Below are 18,433 nucleotides of genomic sequence, written 5' to 3'. Positions count from 1 at the left end.
GGACCTCCGCATAAAAAATACCTCGTATCTACACAACCTACGATATAATCCCCTTTCCCTGTAGTACCCCGATTTAAGGGCTAGAAAATCTGTTTACAGATATTTTCCAAATTTGTTGCAGAAAAATGAAATTTTATGGGTGACAGGACTTTTCTATCTTCCTCCTTATAGCCTCCATATTCACGTTGTGAAAGTTTATATTATTAGTGCACTCCCAATTCGGAGAAAAGTTTCGAATGACCTCTCAGATGCCATTTTGATATCGCCTTAATGCTGGGGCGGACAAAACCGGAAGAGGGGTGGCGTCGATATCGAGGCTGCAAGAGACACCCGGAAGTGGGGGAAGACCGACGTCCAAAAGGGGCAACTGTCCCTCAGGACCCCCTAGAAAGTCGAAACCGAGACAAACTCGAGGAAGCTGGCGGTTAGGGCCCGAAAGGGTTCGGTTTCCCGGGTGACACCCGCGCGTGTCGATTGTCCGAAATCGTCCAGAGCAAGAGGTATCTGTAAATCCAGGTGCGCCGTCCGATTTTCCAGGACCTCAATGGATCCCGAATTGCACTCGCCATTTCTCGGGGATGCAGCTGCGCGATCCTGGACCGGGGTAAACGATTGTATACGACCGTACGTTCCGAACAAGCCGCGGCTGAATTAACGTCCGTTAAGAGCTGCCACGATTACGGCGCTAAAAACCGACAAAATGCCCCGGAAAATTCAGAACTCGTTCCAATCCATTCGAAAATGTCAGCCAGAGAGCGATGGACGCAGACTTCGATATTAATTCCCCCGGGTCTAAAGCCAACGGGAGAAAAAGAAAATGTGGTCGTGAGATCGTTGACTCAGTCTCCACTCCACGAGGACGATTAATCCCGATCCTGGCTCGGTTTCACGAGGACCCTCCCAGCTGTACAGGACCTCCCCAACGACTCGGGGTAACTCGAGCCCCTCGGAAGAGTTCGACGCGTGGCAGGAAATCGGCCTTTTCCAGGGCGCGGAAATTCGATAAGGCAACGGCCGCTTCTGCATTAAGGACATCAAGAATACCGACCCGGTCGATCACTTCCTTCCTTAACTCAAATAGGTCCTCATAACTTCCAAATTAATGTCGCATCCGATTTATTCCAGTTAATTAATTATTCGTCGAATTAACAAAATATTTCATCGATACCATTCAAAGGAATATTTCTTTGGTTGAATGGATTTTTCTTTTTCTGGGTGTAGATTCCTCCTGGAGGGCGGTGGAGTAATTAACCCCCTTTTCTTCTCTCTAGGGTGGATTTTTTAGGCCGGCGGTCGGCACTAACGAAGCCGCAGAGGGTGGCAGGGGGTAAAGCGCAACTTCGCAGGCGGAGGGTCCTCGTCCGGAGGATGCTTAATTTAAGGAGCATCCAGGGGTGGTGGGGGACACGCACGCCACCCTGGGGGAGGACCGACCGCTTCTAGACGGGTGCGCGTATAAGGGCACGATATCCTGCGGGAGATTAGGACGGGGTTGTTGCCAGCCGGAGGTGCTCCTCGCAGTCAGCGAATGTCAGCTGCCTCCTGCGGCTCTCTCGGGAGAGAGCTCGAGGCGCAAGCCAGACGCCATTGTGCGATCGACAATACCAAACCGAACCGCTCACAACATATCCCATTCATTTTACCCACCCACTTTGCATTACCGACGCGCACCCCGAGAACCCGGAGGGTGCGGCCGGAGGACCGGGGACACCGGTTCCGCTCGCGAAATTCTCGCGAGAGGTCCTTCCAAGACCTCCTCCAGGATACCCTGTAAAAATTGGATCTTCCAGCGAGTCACGGTTTTCCCTCTCGCGAGAACTAACAAGAGGAATAATTCCAACCCTTCCAGGACCACCAAGAAAAAAAAGTCCATTGATCCGTAGAAACATTTCTTTGAATAGAATCAGAGACATATTTTTTATTCCAAAGGATAATTGCCACGAATAAGTTGCCGCGATCCCGAAGAAACGTCGCACCCCATTTATTCGATTTTGGGTCAGAAATATTTATCTGGCTCGATGAAACCTTTTATTCATTTTCCATATGAAGAATCGGAATCTCATTTCAGGAAGCGGGATTTTACCGTCCCTTGAGGGATAATTCGTGAGAAAATTCGCGAATGTCCTACGAGCCAGTCGGATGTGAAAAAGTTCACATCTCGCTAGAGTCGACGCGACGGAGAGTTTTTTTTTTTCTTTGCCCTTTTTCAAGAATTACGAAAATATATATAGGATCGCGATATCCGCGACACCCGGCGAGATTCCTCCCGAGAGGATCCCGATAGGCTCCGCTCGAGGGTCTCCCGAAGGCGCCATTCTTCGACTTTCGAGACATTGTCCCCGAGAAGAATGCGTCGTCGACACGCGTGACATCGGCGGAAGGCCCCAACAGGACAGGTTGCTCGTCTTGTACCTCCGTTAAAGCGGCCACCTGACTTTCGGCCGAAGACATTCTTCGAGGATCCCCTCTGTCGTGCCATCCGCCATTGTTCGAGGAGCCGACCCACGTGCCCAAAAGATCCCGGGCCCGAATCGAAGTAAGGCCAGACATTTCCTCGATCATCCTGTATCACAATTATCCAAAGAAATCACAACGCGTTTTCCATGATTCTCTAAAGGGGCTCCAAAATTAATCGACATTTTCATCGCCCTTCCGATCGACGACCAATAATCCTGCCCAGTATTATTGACATTTTCACGGCTGATCATTGGTATCATTTTCCAAAAAGATTCACGACACGTTTTCCATGATTTTTAAAGTACTTCCGGAATCCCTTGAAATTTGTATCGCGTCACAGCAATTCCGTCAAATTGTCCCCATCGACAATCAAAGCCAGGTCCTTTCCACGACATTATCGAGGATTTCATTTCTGACCATTGGCATAATTTCCCATTAAATTCACGACACGTTTTCCCGAATTTCCCATAGAGTTCCGAAAGTTCCCCGAAATTTCCATCGGTTCCCGGCACGGTGGCCGATAATTCCGCCAACTCGGGAGTATCGGCGATCAACGCCAGGCCCTTCCCACGACATTATCTTGGTTCGCCACGCTGACCATTGGCCAGCGACAATGCGGATCGTTAGGGTCGATTGTCGGGGGATTGTTTACGATTTCCCGAACAAATGGCGAGCACTCGGCCGGGATATCACGGCCAGTGGACGGATCGTCCATCGTCGTCCGTCAGCCGACGGGTGGAAAAAAGCCCTCGCGATCGGCCCGATATATATCGATACCCGATATCAAACGAGACGGAACGGCGCTCTGTCATCTTCAATTTCCACGCGCCCTCCTTCAGCCCCCCGTTTTATGGACGAATCGCGAGCCATGGTCCATCCCTACCGAGGATTAAGGCGGTCGCGGGCAAAAATACGAGAGTCCCGTAAAAAAGCGAAACAACGTCCGAGCGACATATGGGGTGACGGTATATTCCACGTTATCTCTTTTTTATCAGGAGCAGACTTGGCTCTCGAGAAAAAGTCCAGATCCCCGTCGAACCAATGATAAACCATCTCCGATAATCCCGCTAAAGCCCTTATCAACCCCCTGACAAGAAACAAATAAATTAAAAACATCCAAAATTCCCCCCAATTTTCCCCAGCCTCCCAGACGAGTGATCCCTCGAAAGAAAGTCATGTTTAAAAAATGTACAGAAATTTCCTCGTTTTCTTCGCCGCCTCCCCGTACTACCTCGAGTACTTCCTAAGGTGAAGTAGGCACTTGGCCGATAATGGCGGAAATTTGCATAAAGGGCGAATAAACGTAGCATCCTATTATTTAGTCGGGTAAAAAGAGGGCTCGAGGGAGGGACCGATAAAAAGAGAGGAACCGTTCGAGGCAGCGTTTAGCCCGGCGCATTACGGTTCAACGCTCGGCTTCCCCGTCGCGCCTCTTCCTTTTTCTCCTCTCGTCATCTTTAAGAGTCTTCCTCTACACCCCGTATATACTTATCCCCGCCGCGAGGCAGGCCGGCCACGCGCCACCGTGCGCCATTGTCTTCCCACCTATGCCGCCCTCTCTCTCGCGCCCGTCCGTTCCGCCATCTGTCGCGCCTCCTCCCACTCACGGCGCGTTCACTTGGTAACAGCGTTATCCTCCCCTCTGGTTCTCCTCGTTCTACTCCCGCCCCGGATACAGAGAGCTCCCCGACAGGCCGCGAAATAATTCCGCTCGTCTTTTAACCCGCTCTAAAATTAGCCAGTAATAATTGCGAGTGGCGTGATAACGACCAATGACGATGGAATTAAGGTGATAAGAAAGGGTCATTTTGTATACATAAAACGTACAAATATTGAAACCTTTCTCCAAACTGGGGGCGAATCATATGACTCCAGCACGTGATTATTAAAGTCCTAACGAAAAATGTGAAGATTTCATTTTTAAAAGAAAAATTCTAATATTTTGACGTTTTGTACATATAGAGTGTCCCTTTCATGTCACCATAAAAAGACCAATAATGATCGAAATAATTTGTAACTAGGAGGGGGTACGTAGGAGTCGCGTGACCGATGGAGCGTAACCACCGTAATTGCAGGTAATGACTGAGAAAATCGACGCATATCGAGATCGGGAATATAGTGCTTGGAAAATGGCTCCAGGGGGAGAAAGTCGGGGATCGAGGATCCGATTGTACGAGAGTGATAACGGTCGCCGATAAGGCCGCGCACGCCTTAATTCGAGGGTATTATTCGAGGGATAAAATTTCCCTATTTTTCATATTTTCAATAAAATATTTCAAGTTCCAGAGGGGATGCACAACTCGTGCTCGGTTCGCTTGCTTCTCTTCGAGCCGGGAATGCCGAACTGCGGGGAGGAATCCGCGGCAAATTAGCGGTGGAAAGTCCGTCGTGGTCGAAACGCGTAACGAGATGTATAAAAGAGCGCAGTATGCAAATAAGGGGGAGCTCCCCGGCAATTCGCATCGAGGGCCTTCTCTCGGTATTCCTTCGATCGATCCGGAGGAAGGACGCCCGGATTCCCCTGGTTACTTGGAGGACCAAAGGTTTACCGAATTACGAGTGAAAACAAAGAACAAAAAAAAAAATAAAAAAGAGGATGATAAATAAATAAATAAAAAGAAGTTCGAGAACTAGAGAGTTTCCGCGGAAACCGAGATGCCCCGGGGACGCCTCCTCTTGTCGCTGCCTTTTTAAGGGGATCGTCTCGAGGGTCCTAGGGTGGACCAAGGGGGGTATTCATGCACCTCGGAGGCATCTTCTCGGGGATGAGCATCCGGAGTACAATCGATTCTCCCATAGACGAGACCCAGGGAAGACCAGGTTCCACCTTAGAAAAAAGAATTCTCGACAAATGAACCCTCAAGAGTAAACCCAGGAGTCGGGTCGAACGGAACCGTTCACCCCTCGCATCCATTTCCTTTTCCTGGGCGAATGAGAAATAAAAAAAGAAATATTAATGGCAGTATCGGAATCGACCTCAGAAGCAGAAACGATTAAGGTCCGCCTCTTCGAGGCGGAGGTAATTAATATGGTCTCCCGGTAGGACTACCGGGCTCTAAGGCCGAGCATTGATCGAGCAGGGGCGTATAATCGATTCCCCGGGTGGAATCGATCGGCGATCCGGCCAGAGGGTGGCCGGTCATCTTGCTCGCGCCGATCGGGCGAGAAGACAATTTCTCGGCGGCCTCCGCCGCTGCCGGACGCACATCTGCCCGTGCGGCGGCAGGTGGCGAGACGGGGCCGTTTCGCGCGCCCGCCTCTATCTGCCTCTCTCTCGCGCGGCCGCGCTCCCGCCTCGCGCCGTCTCCCTCGCACTCGCGGTGCCGCGGCGCGCTCCCTTCTCCCGGGGCCTCTCTCGGCGCGCCTACGCCTCGGAGGCTCGCCACGCGACTGCGACGCCGGGCGCGTGTCGACTACCCCGGTGGGGCGGTTTAACGCTCCTTAAGGGGTTTTATGCCCACGGCCGAAGGAAAAGCGAACGATATCTGGGAATTTTTCTAAGGACGGCAATGTAATACATCAAATCATTGGCAAATATGACCGATTAGGCTTTTAACACCTTACTCACCTAATAATAGATTTTGCGATACCATATACCCCCAACTCATCCGGTAAATAACATATCTAGTGCAATTTCAGAAATTGTCAACGACGACTTTTGTCCGACATTGCTTGTGATTTATCAGGGTCCTCAACCCCTCGCCAGGATGCCGCCTAAGTGTTTTTCTTTATCAAATCCAGGCGGTACGTAACCCCTTAAGCCGCGTTTACGCCGCGTAGTCTGCGGGCGAAGTTTTAATTAATCCAGCAACGAGGCGGCACGGTGTAACTCCCGGTACCTTCGACGTAGCCGGGGCAGATACTCGGGAAATAATATTTAATAATTCCCCCTGCTTAGGGGAGGCTCCCCCGGGGGCGGTTACGAGAGGCGACGTTTTAATTAATCCTCCACCGAGGAGGGGGACATTGTCCTCGACGAACTTCCGGCGACAAAAAGGAGCGCAACCGTGTCGGGTTGTATTTGGGAAATAATAATGTTTAATCGGGAGCCTTTACGGGGGTCCATCCACGGTGGAGGAGGGGGCGAGTTAACGAATCCCTTCCTCGTAATTTTCCATCGGCGGTGGTAAACCGCGTAACTAATAACTGGTCGGCATCTCTCCGATGTCGATGCGAGGCCGGATCGATCGAGCCGGACAGCTCGGTCCAAAACCGCGTGCGATTCGCCGAGAGCCCGGCGTTGCGTTGGGTAATCGCATCCTAGGGAGGTAGAATGATAAAATGTACATTAAACGCGATTACCTCGGCCAAGGGCAGGCGGTATAAAAGTTTCCTCAGGAGGGGTCAGGGGTATATCATCGATCCGCGGCAGCCGGCCGGGGCTGCGTAAAATTTGGTAGAAACGCACCGTTCGGCCGACACTTGGCGATCCGCCCCATTCATTCGAACCCCTTTTCGGATATTCGCATTGAGGGCTTTTTTGCGTACCGAGCGGCTGGCTCGCGCCACCAATGGGCTCCCTCTCTCTCTCTCTCACTCTCCGGACCTTATTTATTCCTTCCACGCGAAGAATACTTATTATTTCCCGGTGAATGCGAAATTCAAGGCGAAAAGGGCCGATGCACCCTCGAGGACAATGTACCCCCGGCTTGCCACCGGGCTCGCCCGCCATTCGCCGCAGCCCTTTGCCATTATTTTGGAACGCACCCCAGCCCGTGTAAGACGCACCACCACCTACGTCCCCGCAATCGCCTCGCCTGGGCCAATTTTCTGGCGGATTTTCCGCCACGGTTAAATTCCCCCTTACCACACATGCCTAAAAAAAAAGAAACAAAGGGGCCTCCTGAGTTTTTCTCGATTTTTTTCAACCCTCGAGTCCGTCTAGTGCGTTCGATTTCGATCGGGTGGACGCGCCGGGGAGGTTGCATTTTTATACCGCCTTATCGGTGACAAGCGAGATTGTAAATCGCGGTTAAAGCTGATCGGGTAAATCGACGGTTGATGGCTCGATGTAAAACGCGGAGTTCTTCCGGATCTACCGGGTGAAAATCTGTTGAATTTCAAGGGACGCGACCGGACCTCCCAAACCTTACTTCGCGGGGGGTAGTTGTTACAAGGACGACGAAAAATGGGGAATCTATCGGTACCCCCCAGGTGTAAATTTTTTAGAATGCAAGAGAACGTTTATATATTACCTTTAACATGTATGAAACCTATAATCTTCGCGGGGGGTCGTCACAAGGACCGCAGAATGCGCTTTGGTCCGAAACTCGGGGTGGCTCTCGGAGAAGAGGTCCGATCGAGCGTACAACTTGCGGACAAAGTCCCTAACGAGTCATCAGGCCGAAGGGGTTTAATTTCTGCGACGGCTCCGACGAGTGTTTCGTTTCCCAGCGGTGTTGTCCCGGTAATCGCGTCTCGTCCGGAGACAAGAATGAGTCGCGACATCTCGGACGAGCGAGGGTGGACGAAAGGGGAAGGAAGAAAAAAAAATCGCAAAATCGGGGAGAGCAAGAGAGGGAGAGAAGGAGCCCTTGGTCGGCCTGAAAACCCCCTGCACATTTGCCCGCTTGTCCCGGCCACCCTCTACCCCGTTAACCCCCTTAACCGCACTTTTTTCTCACAACAGTGTCGCTCGTTTTTTTTCCCCGCAATTTTCCATGAGTCGGATACTTAGGGTTTATTACGTCCCCGTGGCAGATACAGGAGCATAACTCAAACTAAAAACCGCGGAGGGGACATAAACCTGGTGGAAAAGAAAAAGCAGGAAAAAAAAACAAACAAATTCCCATTAAACCAGGGGAGCACCTTGGTCGGACACAAAGCTCCCGCAGTGACATTTGTTCCTGCACCCTTTTACCATCGCGCACCTTCGGCTCGGTGCGCCTTTTTCTTCCCTATGCCGGATTTTTTCCTTGCCCCCTGTGAGTTAAGCACTCGAGTTGAAAGCAGGTGAAGGGACGGAATAAATTTCGCGAAAAAAAAAACTCAGGGAGGAAATATATATATAAAAAAAAAAACAAAACACGCCAAAACATCAAGAGTGCAAAACAGAGTGGATTCGAAATTTTTCAGGGCCACGTCCGGGGCGGTTGGTCGATACGCCCGGCGCGCAATTTCCGAAAGTGATATTTCCCAAACTGAGGCTCAACAAAAATGGGGTAAATTTCGAGGGCACTTTATTCGGCTATCCCCGAGTGACCAGCGGTCCATTTATCGCATAACGCATTTCATTATCGAATTTCCTGGCCGGACGAGCATTCGTCCGGTGCAACCCTTTGCGAGGGGTGCGCGCCGGCCGCGGAAAGGGCATAAAACCCGCGGAGAAAAAGCTCCTCATGGCGAGCGGTTGACGAAAAAAAAAAAAAGACGTAAAAAAAGAAATCCCGGTAAAGCCCAGCCGAGCAGAGGAGCCCTGCGGTGACATTTGTCCCGTGCATCCCCCTCGCGCCGTTAATGCATCCCTTTCCGCGAGGGCGCGGTCGTTTCATCCCCCGGTGGCCCTCTCAAGGGCTCGTCCACCCCATCGGATGCCCGGCAGCGGTCTCCGTAATTGCGAGGAGGTACCCACCACCTAAAGGTGCACCCCTAACGAGGGAAAGGTCTCATAATGATCGGCCCGCGCCGGATTTTTGCATAAGCTCGCGAAAAGGGCGCGAGCCCTCCACCCCCCGCGAAGAACCGCGGGGCGGAATCGCAACGTTAATTACGCGGCCATGGTCGGCAGAATAATTAATTGTGAGCAGGAACAAAGCGGAATTTGCGAGCGATCCAGCCCCCCAGAGGACACTTTTCGAAAGGGCTGGAAGTATCGGTTTCGATGCCCGCCCTTGTATCCGTCTGCGCCACTCGAGGATGCCATTGAAAAAGCGAGGAAAATCCCTCCTCTGATCCTCCGGCCCCACCGGGATTTGCATATCAATGCGCCCTCGATGCCGCTATCAATCGAATCGCGACAACCCGGGACAATGGCGAGCCCCTTCGAGAATTGTTTCCCACGTCCGGAAATCCCCGAAATCTAGCGATTACCAGGAGGAATTATTTCCTATCAGCGATTTACAAATTTTATTACAAATCGCCACTACAGCTTCCTTTGCTAATTATTCAGAGAGAAACATCGTATTTCTGTATATTAACATTTTATGGCCATGCCGTTGATATACCGGCGTAGATCCCCTATTCGATAGATAAAGGGTTAAATGCAGGGCGATATCAAATCTATACCCGAAGGTACCAGGAATAGATATTTCACCGATCGAAGTCGATCGGTTTCGATCGGCTCGGATCGGTCGCGAATGCCTGGCTCGGTGTCTCATAAGGTGTCGAGCTCGGCTCGGTTTTAACTTCGAGTCGAATGGGTTAAGAGTGGCACGAGAGGAACCTTTTCCGATTGACGTCACCGTCGGGCCTCTTTTTTACCCTTTTTCTCGCTAGTGGGTTAAGAATACGGCGTCGCGGGGTAACTTTAGGCCCTCGTGTTGCAACGCGTCGCACCGGGAATAGCATTCGCTTAGCCGGGGCTGAATTAACTTCGAGACTGCACTCGAAAGTCGAAACTGGACCTTTGGCCGCGAGATGGTCCGTGATTAGCCGAGAAGGTACATATACCTTCGAGATAAACCAGGGATATGAAAACTCACCCCCTCCCATATATCTACGAATCTCAGCATCAGGTGCAACGTGGGTAGAGGTACTGGTCAACGTCCTCCCACTTTTCATTCGGCAGAGGATCTACAAGGTTATAAATATTGAGTTCTAAGCCTTGAAATTAATAATCGAGGATTACTCCGGTAAACAAGTGCGAGTAAATGTCGACTTTTTTTTTTTTAAGGAGGGATGAAGGGTCTCCTCGAGTGGGAAACGCATCCCGTCAGGAAAGGGTTAATTTCAGGGGCAATTCTAGGAGCGTGATCGAAGGCACTCGCAGCCTTCGAAAATTTATATACCGCCACCGAAATAGAGCCCACGTGCGCCGAAGTGTGCGTACTCATGTGGGTACATGCCGAGTAGTTCGAGTACATACACGACACTTATGTATTTCCGTGTTCGGGCACTTCGGGGCACCGTCCTCTCCGCGTTCCGGCATTCTAGGCACTCGCCTCCTCCGACAAACGGTCTTTATTAGTCCGCATACTTTCAGTCAGTCCCGTACCAAGGGGCGTCGTAAATTATCCTGCAGGACGCCCTAAGAGTCTCTATAATTACAAATAAAAATGAATAATGAATATTCAAATGCGTTAGGAGGCGCCGTTTATATCGCCAAAACTGAGGTATAAGTCCAGGGCGAAATAAATATGCACGCCTCCGTGAGCCGAGCGAAAGTTTGCATGAGCCGATTGTTACGAATGGACACGTAGGTATGTTACGTCCTTAATGACGAGGAAGCGGATTTAAGGAGACACGATGAGTGACTTTCTATCCGCTGAGGACTTTGCTGAGGAGGGGAGGTGCCCTGCGAAGTGTCCTCTGGAAAGAACTCGGCGACAAAGGGCCCAAGGTAGCAGGCAACCTCGGTCGAGAAAGGTTGTACACTTTCCTGGGTAGGTAAGGATTGCACAATGCGACGTCCACGGTGCAGAGAAATGCCCGATGGGAGGAGCCCTTTAAATCGCGGTCCTGGAACCTGGGATGCACCGTCAACCTACCGCGGCCAAAGTTGCACAAAAGTGCCCAAGTCTCGTCTCCAGGACCATTGTGCAACCCAGGGTGAAGGAAGATCAGCTGGGGTCCGATCGTGGGAGGACCTTCCAGGATCTACGGAGGCACCGATGGAAGGTGGACCAAGGATCCCCTTGGAACCATGGAAAGAGAACCTCGCACGTGCACATCCCCTCTGGATCACTCTCTGCGACATGACGTCTGTACCAAAGATTGTAACAATGAAATAAAATAAAAAATGTCGTGAATTTTCCTAAATTTGTAATCATCTGAAATATATCCTCCAGCCTAGTAGATCAGAATCGATGAAGTACCAAACTCCATTTGAGAGCTCCTGGAAGGTGGACCAAGGATCCTCTTGGAACCATGGAAAGCGAACCTCGCACGTGCACATCCTCTCTGGACCGCTCTCTGAGACATGACGTCTGTACCAAAGATTGTAACAATAAATAAAAAAAAAATATGTGAATTTTCCTAAATTTGTAATCATCTAAAATATATCCTCCAGCCTAGTAGATCAGAATCGATGAAGTGCCAAACTCGATTTGAGAGCTCCTAGTATTTTCGAGGGTCTCGTGCGTCACGAGACCGAGCGTTGCGACGTCGGTTGACCGACTTTTATTTCCTTCGACGTCTCTTGCTCGTTTTCGGGTCTTCCAATGGCGGCACGTCGAGCACTGGCGCCGCACGTTCTGGTATAAATATATATATGAGAATTGGGTCGGTGCCCTGTCCTCTTGGTCGGCACTGTCTGCGCCTTCTCGGCGTCTATCGCGGTACCTCGATTCACGGAAGTCCTCCGGGATATATCGTCGAATCTGAGATATCCGAGGCACAAAAAGGCTATTTCTGGGCTGCGTTGCATCGCGGAATTCGCTCGGCACGGAGAGGCGTTGACGGAAATATTTCCGTCAACGCCGTCCACCGTCCTGGACACTTTGGCTCCAGCTTGGAAAAGAGGGTCCTATTCTTAGTCCCTCTTCTGAATCGACTTCCGAGAGATGCACTCGCATTCGGGTCGGCGGTCGAAACAACACGTCAGATATATATACATATACAATAAATAAAATAAGAAAACCACTAGCACCATTATACCGAGTCTCACCAGCAGCCTTCCCTCTTTGCCTCACGACCATCAGTTTGTATACAATAAATTCCAATTTCTTTCCCCTAACACGTGCATATCTTTCATAAATAAACAAAGCTTTCCGGAACTCGGTGATAAACCGAGTGCTCGAAAGCGAGCTTGTGGCGCTTATCGAGCTAATTTCCCATTCCAGATCCGAAAAACCGAAAGAATTCCACCGTCAACCAGTCGCCATATAAATGGCCAATTAATCTCTCCTAATCACCGCAAGTATATGTACAAAAATAAACAAGAAATACGCATGAAAGCTAATAAATATCCCACGACGCCCCCGTCTTATCGGTACCATTGACTTGGGATTAATTACCCTTAGGAATTCTCGGTGTCATTTTTCAAGATGCATGAATTCCCTCGGGTTTCAAAGTTTCCGCTTAGATGCGTGGGTGGAAAAGGACCGTCGACTTTCCCGAGGTCTTCCAGGTGCCACGTGGTTCCCGGTTGCGAGGGTCAGTGCCAAATGTTAAAATGTGGGAGGATGGCCAGTCGAGGTGTCGGAAAGTCTGAATTTTTCCGAGGTCCTGTAGCGTGATTCCCAACAATTATCCGTAGACGAGCGTGTCGGAGTGAGTATTTGTGGAAACGTGCAATCGCTGCCGACGGGGGCTAAGAAGAACTTGGGCGTGCTGTGTCTGCCATATGACAATAACATCTGTGGCCCACGGTACTCCACCAACACCGTCTCGCCCTTCGCCGTGAAGAGACGGGCCATCTTGCAGGCCTCGAATCTAACTTTACGAAACGGAACGAGAGGAGGGGTGTTCACAAAATTGCCACCCCGATTAGAGCTTTGCCAACGAAGGGTCTACAGGATATTCCACAAAGCCGGCTCGACGCATCGACATGGAGCGCACTTTTGCGAGACAAAGAGAGGAAGACCCTTCGAGGTCTTCTCTCGACTATAAAACTAGAAATCGAAGGATAGAAGTCTGGTTTACGATTCTCAGGGGCACATTGAGAACCCCTGAGGAAAGGCAAGAATCCACGTCAACAGATGTGGAGGCGTCGATTCCCGATGTCTAATACCTTTCCTTTTTCCTGTCCTCGGAGATGCATAGACCATAAAGGTAAACGCACCAGGTAAGGTCGCAAATCTCTTCGTGGGTTTGCACAAGTGTCCGGCACATGCGACTGCGTCTCTATTTTTTCCCCGGCCCCCGTGACTAAGGATACACCTTGGGCACAAATGTTTCCAAAATCTGGCGAGCACACCTTAGGTCCTTCCGACTCTCCAGATGTATTTGCTCGAGTGTTAAACGAGCGCACCATTTGCCGTGAAAAATAACCACTAGGTGTGGTAAGTACGTGTTGATGGGAATTAAAGTGATAATAAATATACGTGTGGGACGGTCGATCAATAAATACGTCTACAAAGCGATTTGCGATCCTCCCTCTTGTAATTTGCCAAATGAAAATATCGAACACGTGTAACGTGGATTCCATTCAGGGTTGAGATTTCTGCCGCCCTGGCCAGATGTCGCGCCCGTACGCGCGGTCATTCATGTGAGTTATCTGCCCCTCGGTAATGCAGGAAACGGCAATTACCCCACCAAGCTTGCCGCGGCCTTGATAACGGATATACCGAGGATGCACTCTTATCGTATTTATTTATAGCTCGTTGCATCTCGCCGCGAAGGCGAGCACTTTTCTCGAATATCGTAACAAACCGAATATCGTAACGAGTTGAGACCCGCGTAGCCTCTCTCGAGTGTGGGGTATAAAAATGCTAAAGAATTATTTGTACCAAACAAATAAACGCTTGTACAGGGTTTAACGTCAGGTTGCGGTAAAAAGGGATTTCGAATTCCCTTCCGAGATCACGGGAGTCCCCGAGATCGAAGAACGTGTGGCCTACCTAACCTCAAAAGTCGAGCATCTGTATAGCCGCTCTGCAGAGGTTTGCAGTGCCCGGCAGGCCGATATATAACCAACGAGCGCAAAAAGAGCCGCTATCGGTCGGCGAAGCCGCTATATTGACAGATGTCAATGATGCTTACAGGCCTTGACCGAGAGGAAATAAAATCCAGGAAAAGAAGTATCAATCCGGGTAAAAATCTCGATCTTCATCGCCGCACGCGTGACTCCGACTACGTAAAGCCGCGCCGAGGGGATTTTTATCCGGCGAGGGGACGAAGTCGAGAGCCGAGTTCGAAGGACCGCTGGATAAATAAATATTGCTGCAAATGTTAAACAATTATGAAGCCCCGGCACTAGGGAGGGAACCACGAGGGTCGACCAGGAGGAGTAAGAACGACATTCCGGTGTCACCGCGAAATCGAGAGTCGCCTCGCCACCGAGGAATGTGCGGCCGACCTAACCTCAAAACCCGTTCGACTTGTCGCCGCTTGCGGAGGTTAAGGTGACCCTGGGGCTCACCGAGTGGTCGGATATGCCGAAATATCCGCAAAAAGGCGGAAATAATCGGCCAGGCTCAATTTCGAGGTGCCGCTTCGTTGTCACATGTCAACAACGACGTGCAGGCCTCGAAAAAAAGTGCGGAAAAATTCATCTCGGTACTCACCGTTGTGACAGTGTTGGCTCGAGGACTGGCCCATCGTCGGAGGTGGTAACGACTGCCACGGAGAGGACACCCTACGCTCGCGGATTTCGCGGTAAAAAGGCCGTGCATGGGTCCGCAAAAAAGCGAGACATTTTAACTAAATATCACATTATCCCCGCAGTGGCTGCGACAGAGATGGACGGCCGCTGCCGAAGAGGTGATTGGCCCGGCCCTGACTGCGCATGCGCGAGCCGCGGGAATTCAAACGTCGATTCGATTCACCGGCGTGAGCCCACCGACTAATTATAAGTTTCGTTGCCGATAACTCCGTTAATAATTAACGCCGCTATATTCGATCTATCTCTGGAGTATATACTAGAGGGAGGTACGTAAATATGAGTCAAGTTTTATATCGGATGCGAAGTAAACGAAGTAAACGAAGCCGCCGTATCCGAGATAACTATAATAACGGTTCTTTTCCTTGGCGGTACTTTCCAACTGCACGCGGCTACGCACGGAATACGGAACGTTTCGAAAAGCTCCCCTAGAAGCGACCAGACATGTTTCTGGAATCGTTTAACACGTCCGTTTTGTAAACGTTACGGTTGACGTAACCGCATCGAATACCGTGTTTACTCCTATTATCTCGGTAACACTTATGCGACTCGTTTCTTCCCGAGTTCCTACATCTCCGTATCAATGGAACGATTGTTAATTGCATTATTATTTTTCAGGCGCAGAGCGAATTGTCAATTCAGCCGCGACTCCTGTGATACGTTGCGGAGGATGCCGTGAGGTATCTCGAAAATGTCAGAAGCTGACTCGTGACCTTTCTTCAGATTCAGTGACGAAATTAATTTAATGATCTAATGGGGCTGTTTACGCCGATACAAGCTACGCTGTAGAGTCAGCTGTTACTACAGTCAGCGTCCTTTCGCTTGCCTTAATGAACTTGTCAATTTTGACCGACGATAGAACGATTTGTTAGCGGAAAATTCATTCGATCCAATGTCAAAAGTCGAATATCTCAAGTGCTGTAATTTCAAACTAGTCAGTAGTCGGTCCTAGGACTACGTCTATCTTGCCGTGCATGTACGCATGTTGCATCGGAACGTGACTAGCAGGTAGCTAAACTCCTCGAATTAAGTCATAAACCACATTATCATTAGAGGATTGCCCTTATCTCGAGGAATTACCGCGGACCCTGTCCTAAGTTTTACGTCATCGCGAAATTGTAAAAGCGCCGCGACTGGTATGTTGCTTTCGCGGTACATGCTGTATTTCACGACATAGTAGACTGCGATCACGCGATTCTAGAAGCAACATGTACCGGGTGTCTCTTCGAGATCCGAAAAGCCCGAAGAGCTCGTCGTGACGCCCTGACGCGGCATAAAATGTACGAATGAATTGTATGAATTTTTTGCGACCTCGTACCTTGCTTTACGGAGCTAATAATTGTACTCTTAATTTAACTTTGTAATCTTTTCTGAGGAGCCTCAGATGGGTATAACGATTGTAGGAATTTCCCGGCACCGTAGGCAGTCTCCTTGGTTACGCGAGGGCACAACAGGCGTCGCGACGCCGTTCTCCAGCCGCGGAAACGGCGGATAGACCGCGTTTAGTTTCCGAAGTAGCTATCGAATAAACAGCTCCCTCGTTACCGAGCTCGGTGCGTTTAATCGTAAAGGACGATGAGACCCGGAAACGAGGAGGCGTCCTCGAAATCGCGATCACTCGAGCGCGCCGCTAAAGGAGACTCCTTCCAGCTCGTTTGTCAAATCGGAGCACGATGAAGAACCACTTAGGGCTGGTCGCAAGGTTCTGCCTCCTCTTCGTCGCGATCCTCCACGGAGGTGTGTAAACCTTTCGATTGGGTGACCCCCTCTACCTGAACGCTTCCTGGAAGTCATACACAGTTAAATTACAAAGTATACGTAGATACTCCGATTGCCCGCTTCCGTAAAAACTAGTTTCCTGCCGTAATTACCGTGCGAACGATCTTGCTTTAACAGTTCCGATGAAGCTTAACTCGGTACAGTAAATGTGAAGTAATGCCGACTAAGCGAATCTGCCATGATTTTCACAAGAGTTTCCCGGTTTCAGGAGAAGCTATAGACTGCTTCAAGTGCGTTTCCTTCGGAGGCAATAACAAACCTTGCGACGACCCGTTTCACAATAATGGGAGCTTCGACTTCCTGGAGTCACCCTGTTTAGGGGGTCGTAAAGGCCGTGATGGCCTTTTCCCTGCAACTGCTTGCATCAAGCTAGCTGGAACTTATGGTATCCGCTTTGACGCTTCCGTCTCTTGAGAAAGCCGCTATTTCCTTATCCTTCCTGTCGACCTTAAGACGCATACAACCGCACGCACTCCAAATAAAATCCGCCTCTGCGCTACCCTCGATATAAGAAATCGGATTATTAATTAACGAATCGCACGTACGTACTTTTGATAATTCCATGAAGAATTCTGGATGTTTCAGTGGATTCTGGAGTATCTTTCACGGTGAGAAGCTGCGCTCTGGATAGTGGAACTCTGACGACCGATTCCGAGATTACCAGGATGTCTCATTGCGGTCATTTCTATTTGGACAATGAGTGAGTCTGAAAATTTCGAAGTGTATCTTTAGATGAATTTTATTCTTAACAAAATTTTTTTTTTTTTCAGGTACGCGGAGGGTTGCGTTCAGTCCTGCAACGATGCGGACGCTTGCAACGCATCGAGGCGTGAAACGATTTCCATGTTTCTTTTAATTCCCCCAATATTTTTAGGGTGCCTGTTAGTGTGACGACGAAGTGAGATTACGATTATTAAAAGGAAGTCAGGAGTGTCCGCGTTCAGTTGTACAACATGCTGGATTACCATATCCAGGGCCTTAGCCATCGCTTGCTTTCACGAGCTTCTAAGCAGAAGCTCATTTCGAAACTGCCTTTTTTAACAGTAACCGCTGACTATTTACCAGTCGCGTATCTTTCCTCCAATAACTCCTGATATTGTGCAATCCAAGTCCGTGTGATAAAGGAGATTACGTTGTAGAGTCTATGACTCCTCTGATCGTTGAATAAAGCTTAAGAATTAACATATTCATGGATTTACGTTAAGCAGTCCGGGTCGAGAGGTCGATGACTCGAAACAACGTCTAAACGGTCTTTTGACAATGCACATATTCGCGTCCCTTTATAATACGGTACTTCAGTTCATCGAAATTTCCAAATTACCCCGATGTAAATTCGAGCCACTCACTTATATCCCAAATCGCGGTAAATATCCCGGAAGTGGAGGATATTAATTTAAATACCCACCGGGGGTGATGCGTCCAATGGAAAACAATGGCATCGGACGAGGAAGCGGAGTTACAGGAAATCGACCCTCTGGAGCTCGAAGTGCTAGAACTTGATAACTCGCCCATTATCGCGAAAAGCTTATCGAAGTTCGCATCGCTTCCGTATGATTGCGTGCTCCGATCCTGTCGTTTCATCTGGAACGAGTGCCTCTCGATCCTGGCCAATGGCTCCAATTGCGACGAGCTAGGAACCCTCTACGTCGGGATCGTCACGGCCATCCTCTGGCTGGGAGTTTTCAAAATATACAGCGACTGGTTTTCCGAGGTAGAATTCTATAAAAAAAAATTACAACGAATGTACTAAGTACGTTGGGTTTAGAAAAAAAAAAATAA

General features: G+C 49.7%; 2 protein-coding genes across 2 annotated transcripts in view; one reads left to right on the top strand and one right to left on the bottom strand.

Annotated features, from left to right (window-relative positions):
* LOC105701232 (protein neuralized) overlaps positions 1-14,872 on the bottom strand; it is a 66,673-nt gene extending 51,801 nt beyond the window's left edge. The window contains exon 1 of the mRNA XM_012427804.1: positions 14,781-14,872. Within this exon, the coding sequence (XP_012283227.1) occupies positions 14,781-14,814 (34 nt within the window). The 5' untranslated portion in view covers positions 14,815-14,872. The remainder of the gene's footprint in view (positions 1-14,780) is intronic.
* Positions 14,873-15,039: 167 nt separating this feature from the next.
* Positions 15,040-17,834, top strand: LOC105701238. Its single transcript, XM_012427814.2, has 6 exons — positions 15,040-15,144; positions 15,494-15,883; positions 16,279-16,612; positions 16,863-17,039; positions 17,240-17,354; positions 17,425-17,834. Exons 3-6 carry the CDS (start codon positions 16,549-16,551, stop codon positions 17,543-17,545), a joined length of 477 nt encoding a protein of 158 aa, XP_012283237.1. The 5' UTR covers positions 15,040-15,144; positions 15,494-15,883; positions 16,279-16,548; the 3' UTR covers positions 17,546-17,834.
* Positions 17,835-18,433: the final 599 nt, after the last annotated feature.

Source organism: Orussus abietinus, unplaced genomic scaffold (genome assembly GCF_000612105.2).
Source record: "Orussus abietinus isolate OABI.00-Male unplaced genomic scaffold, Oabi_2.0 scaffold5, whole genome shotgun sequence".
Classification (NCBI taxonomy): domain Eukaryota; kingdom Metazoa; phylum Arthropoda; class Insecta; order Hymenoptera; family Orussidae; genus Orussus; species Orussus abietinus.
This window is presented reverse-complemented; position numbering and strand designations above follow the sequence as displayed.

What these genes read in the sequence shown, in the direction of transcription:
- LOC105701238 (XM_012427814.2), top strand. Translation starts at nt 16,549, where the DNA reads ATGAAGAACCACTTAGGGCTGGTCGCAAGGTTCTGCCTCCTCTTCGTC. An exon ending in CGTCGCGATCCTCCACGGAG is followed by an intron (nt 16,613 to 16,862) that starts GTGTGTAAACCT and finishes TCCCGGTTTCAG; the next exon opens with GAGAAGCTATAGACTGCTTC. An exon ending in CAAGCTAGCTGGAACTTATG is followed by an intron (nt 17,040 to 17,239) that starts GTATCCGCTTTG and finishes TGGATGTTTCAG; the next exon opens with TGGATTCTGGAGTATCTTTC.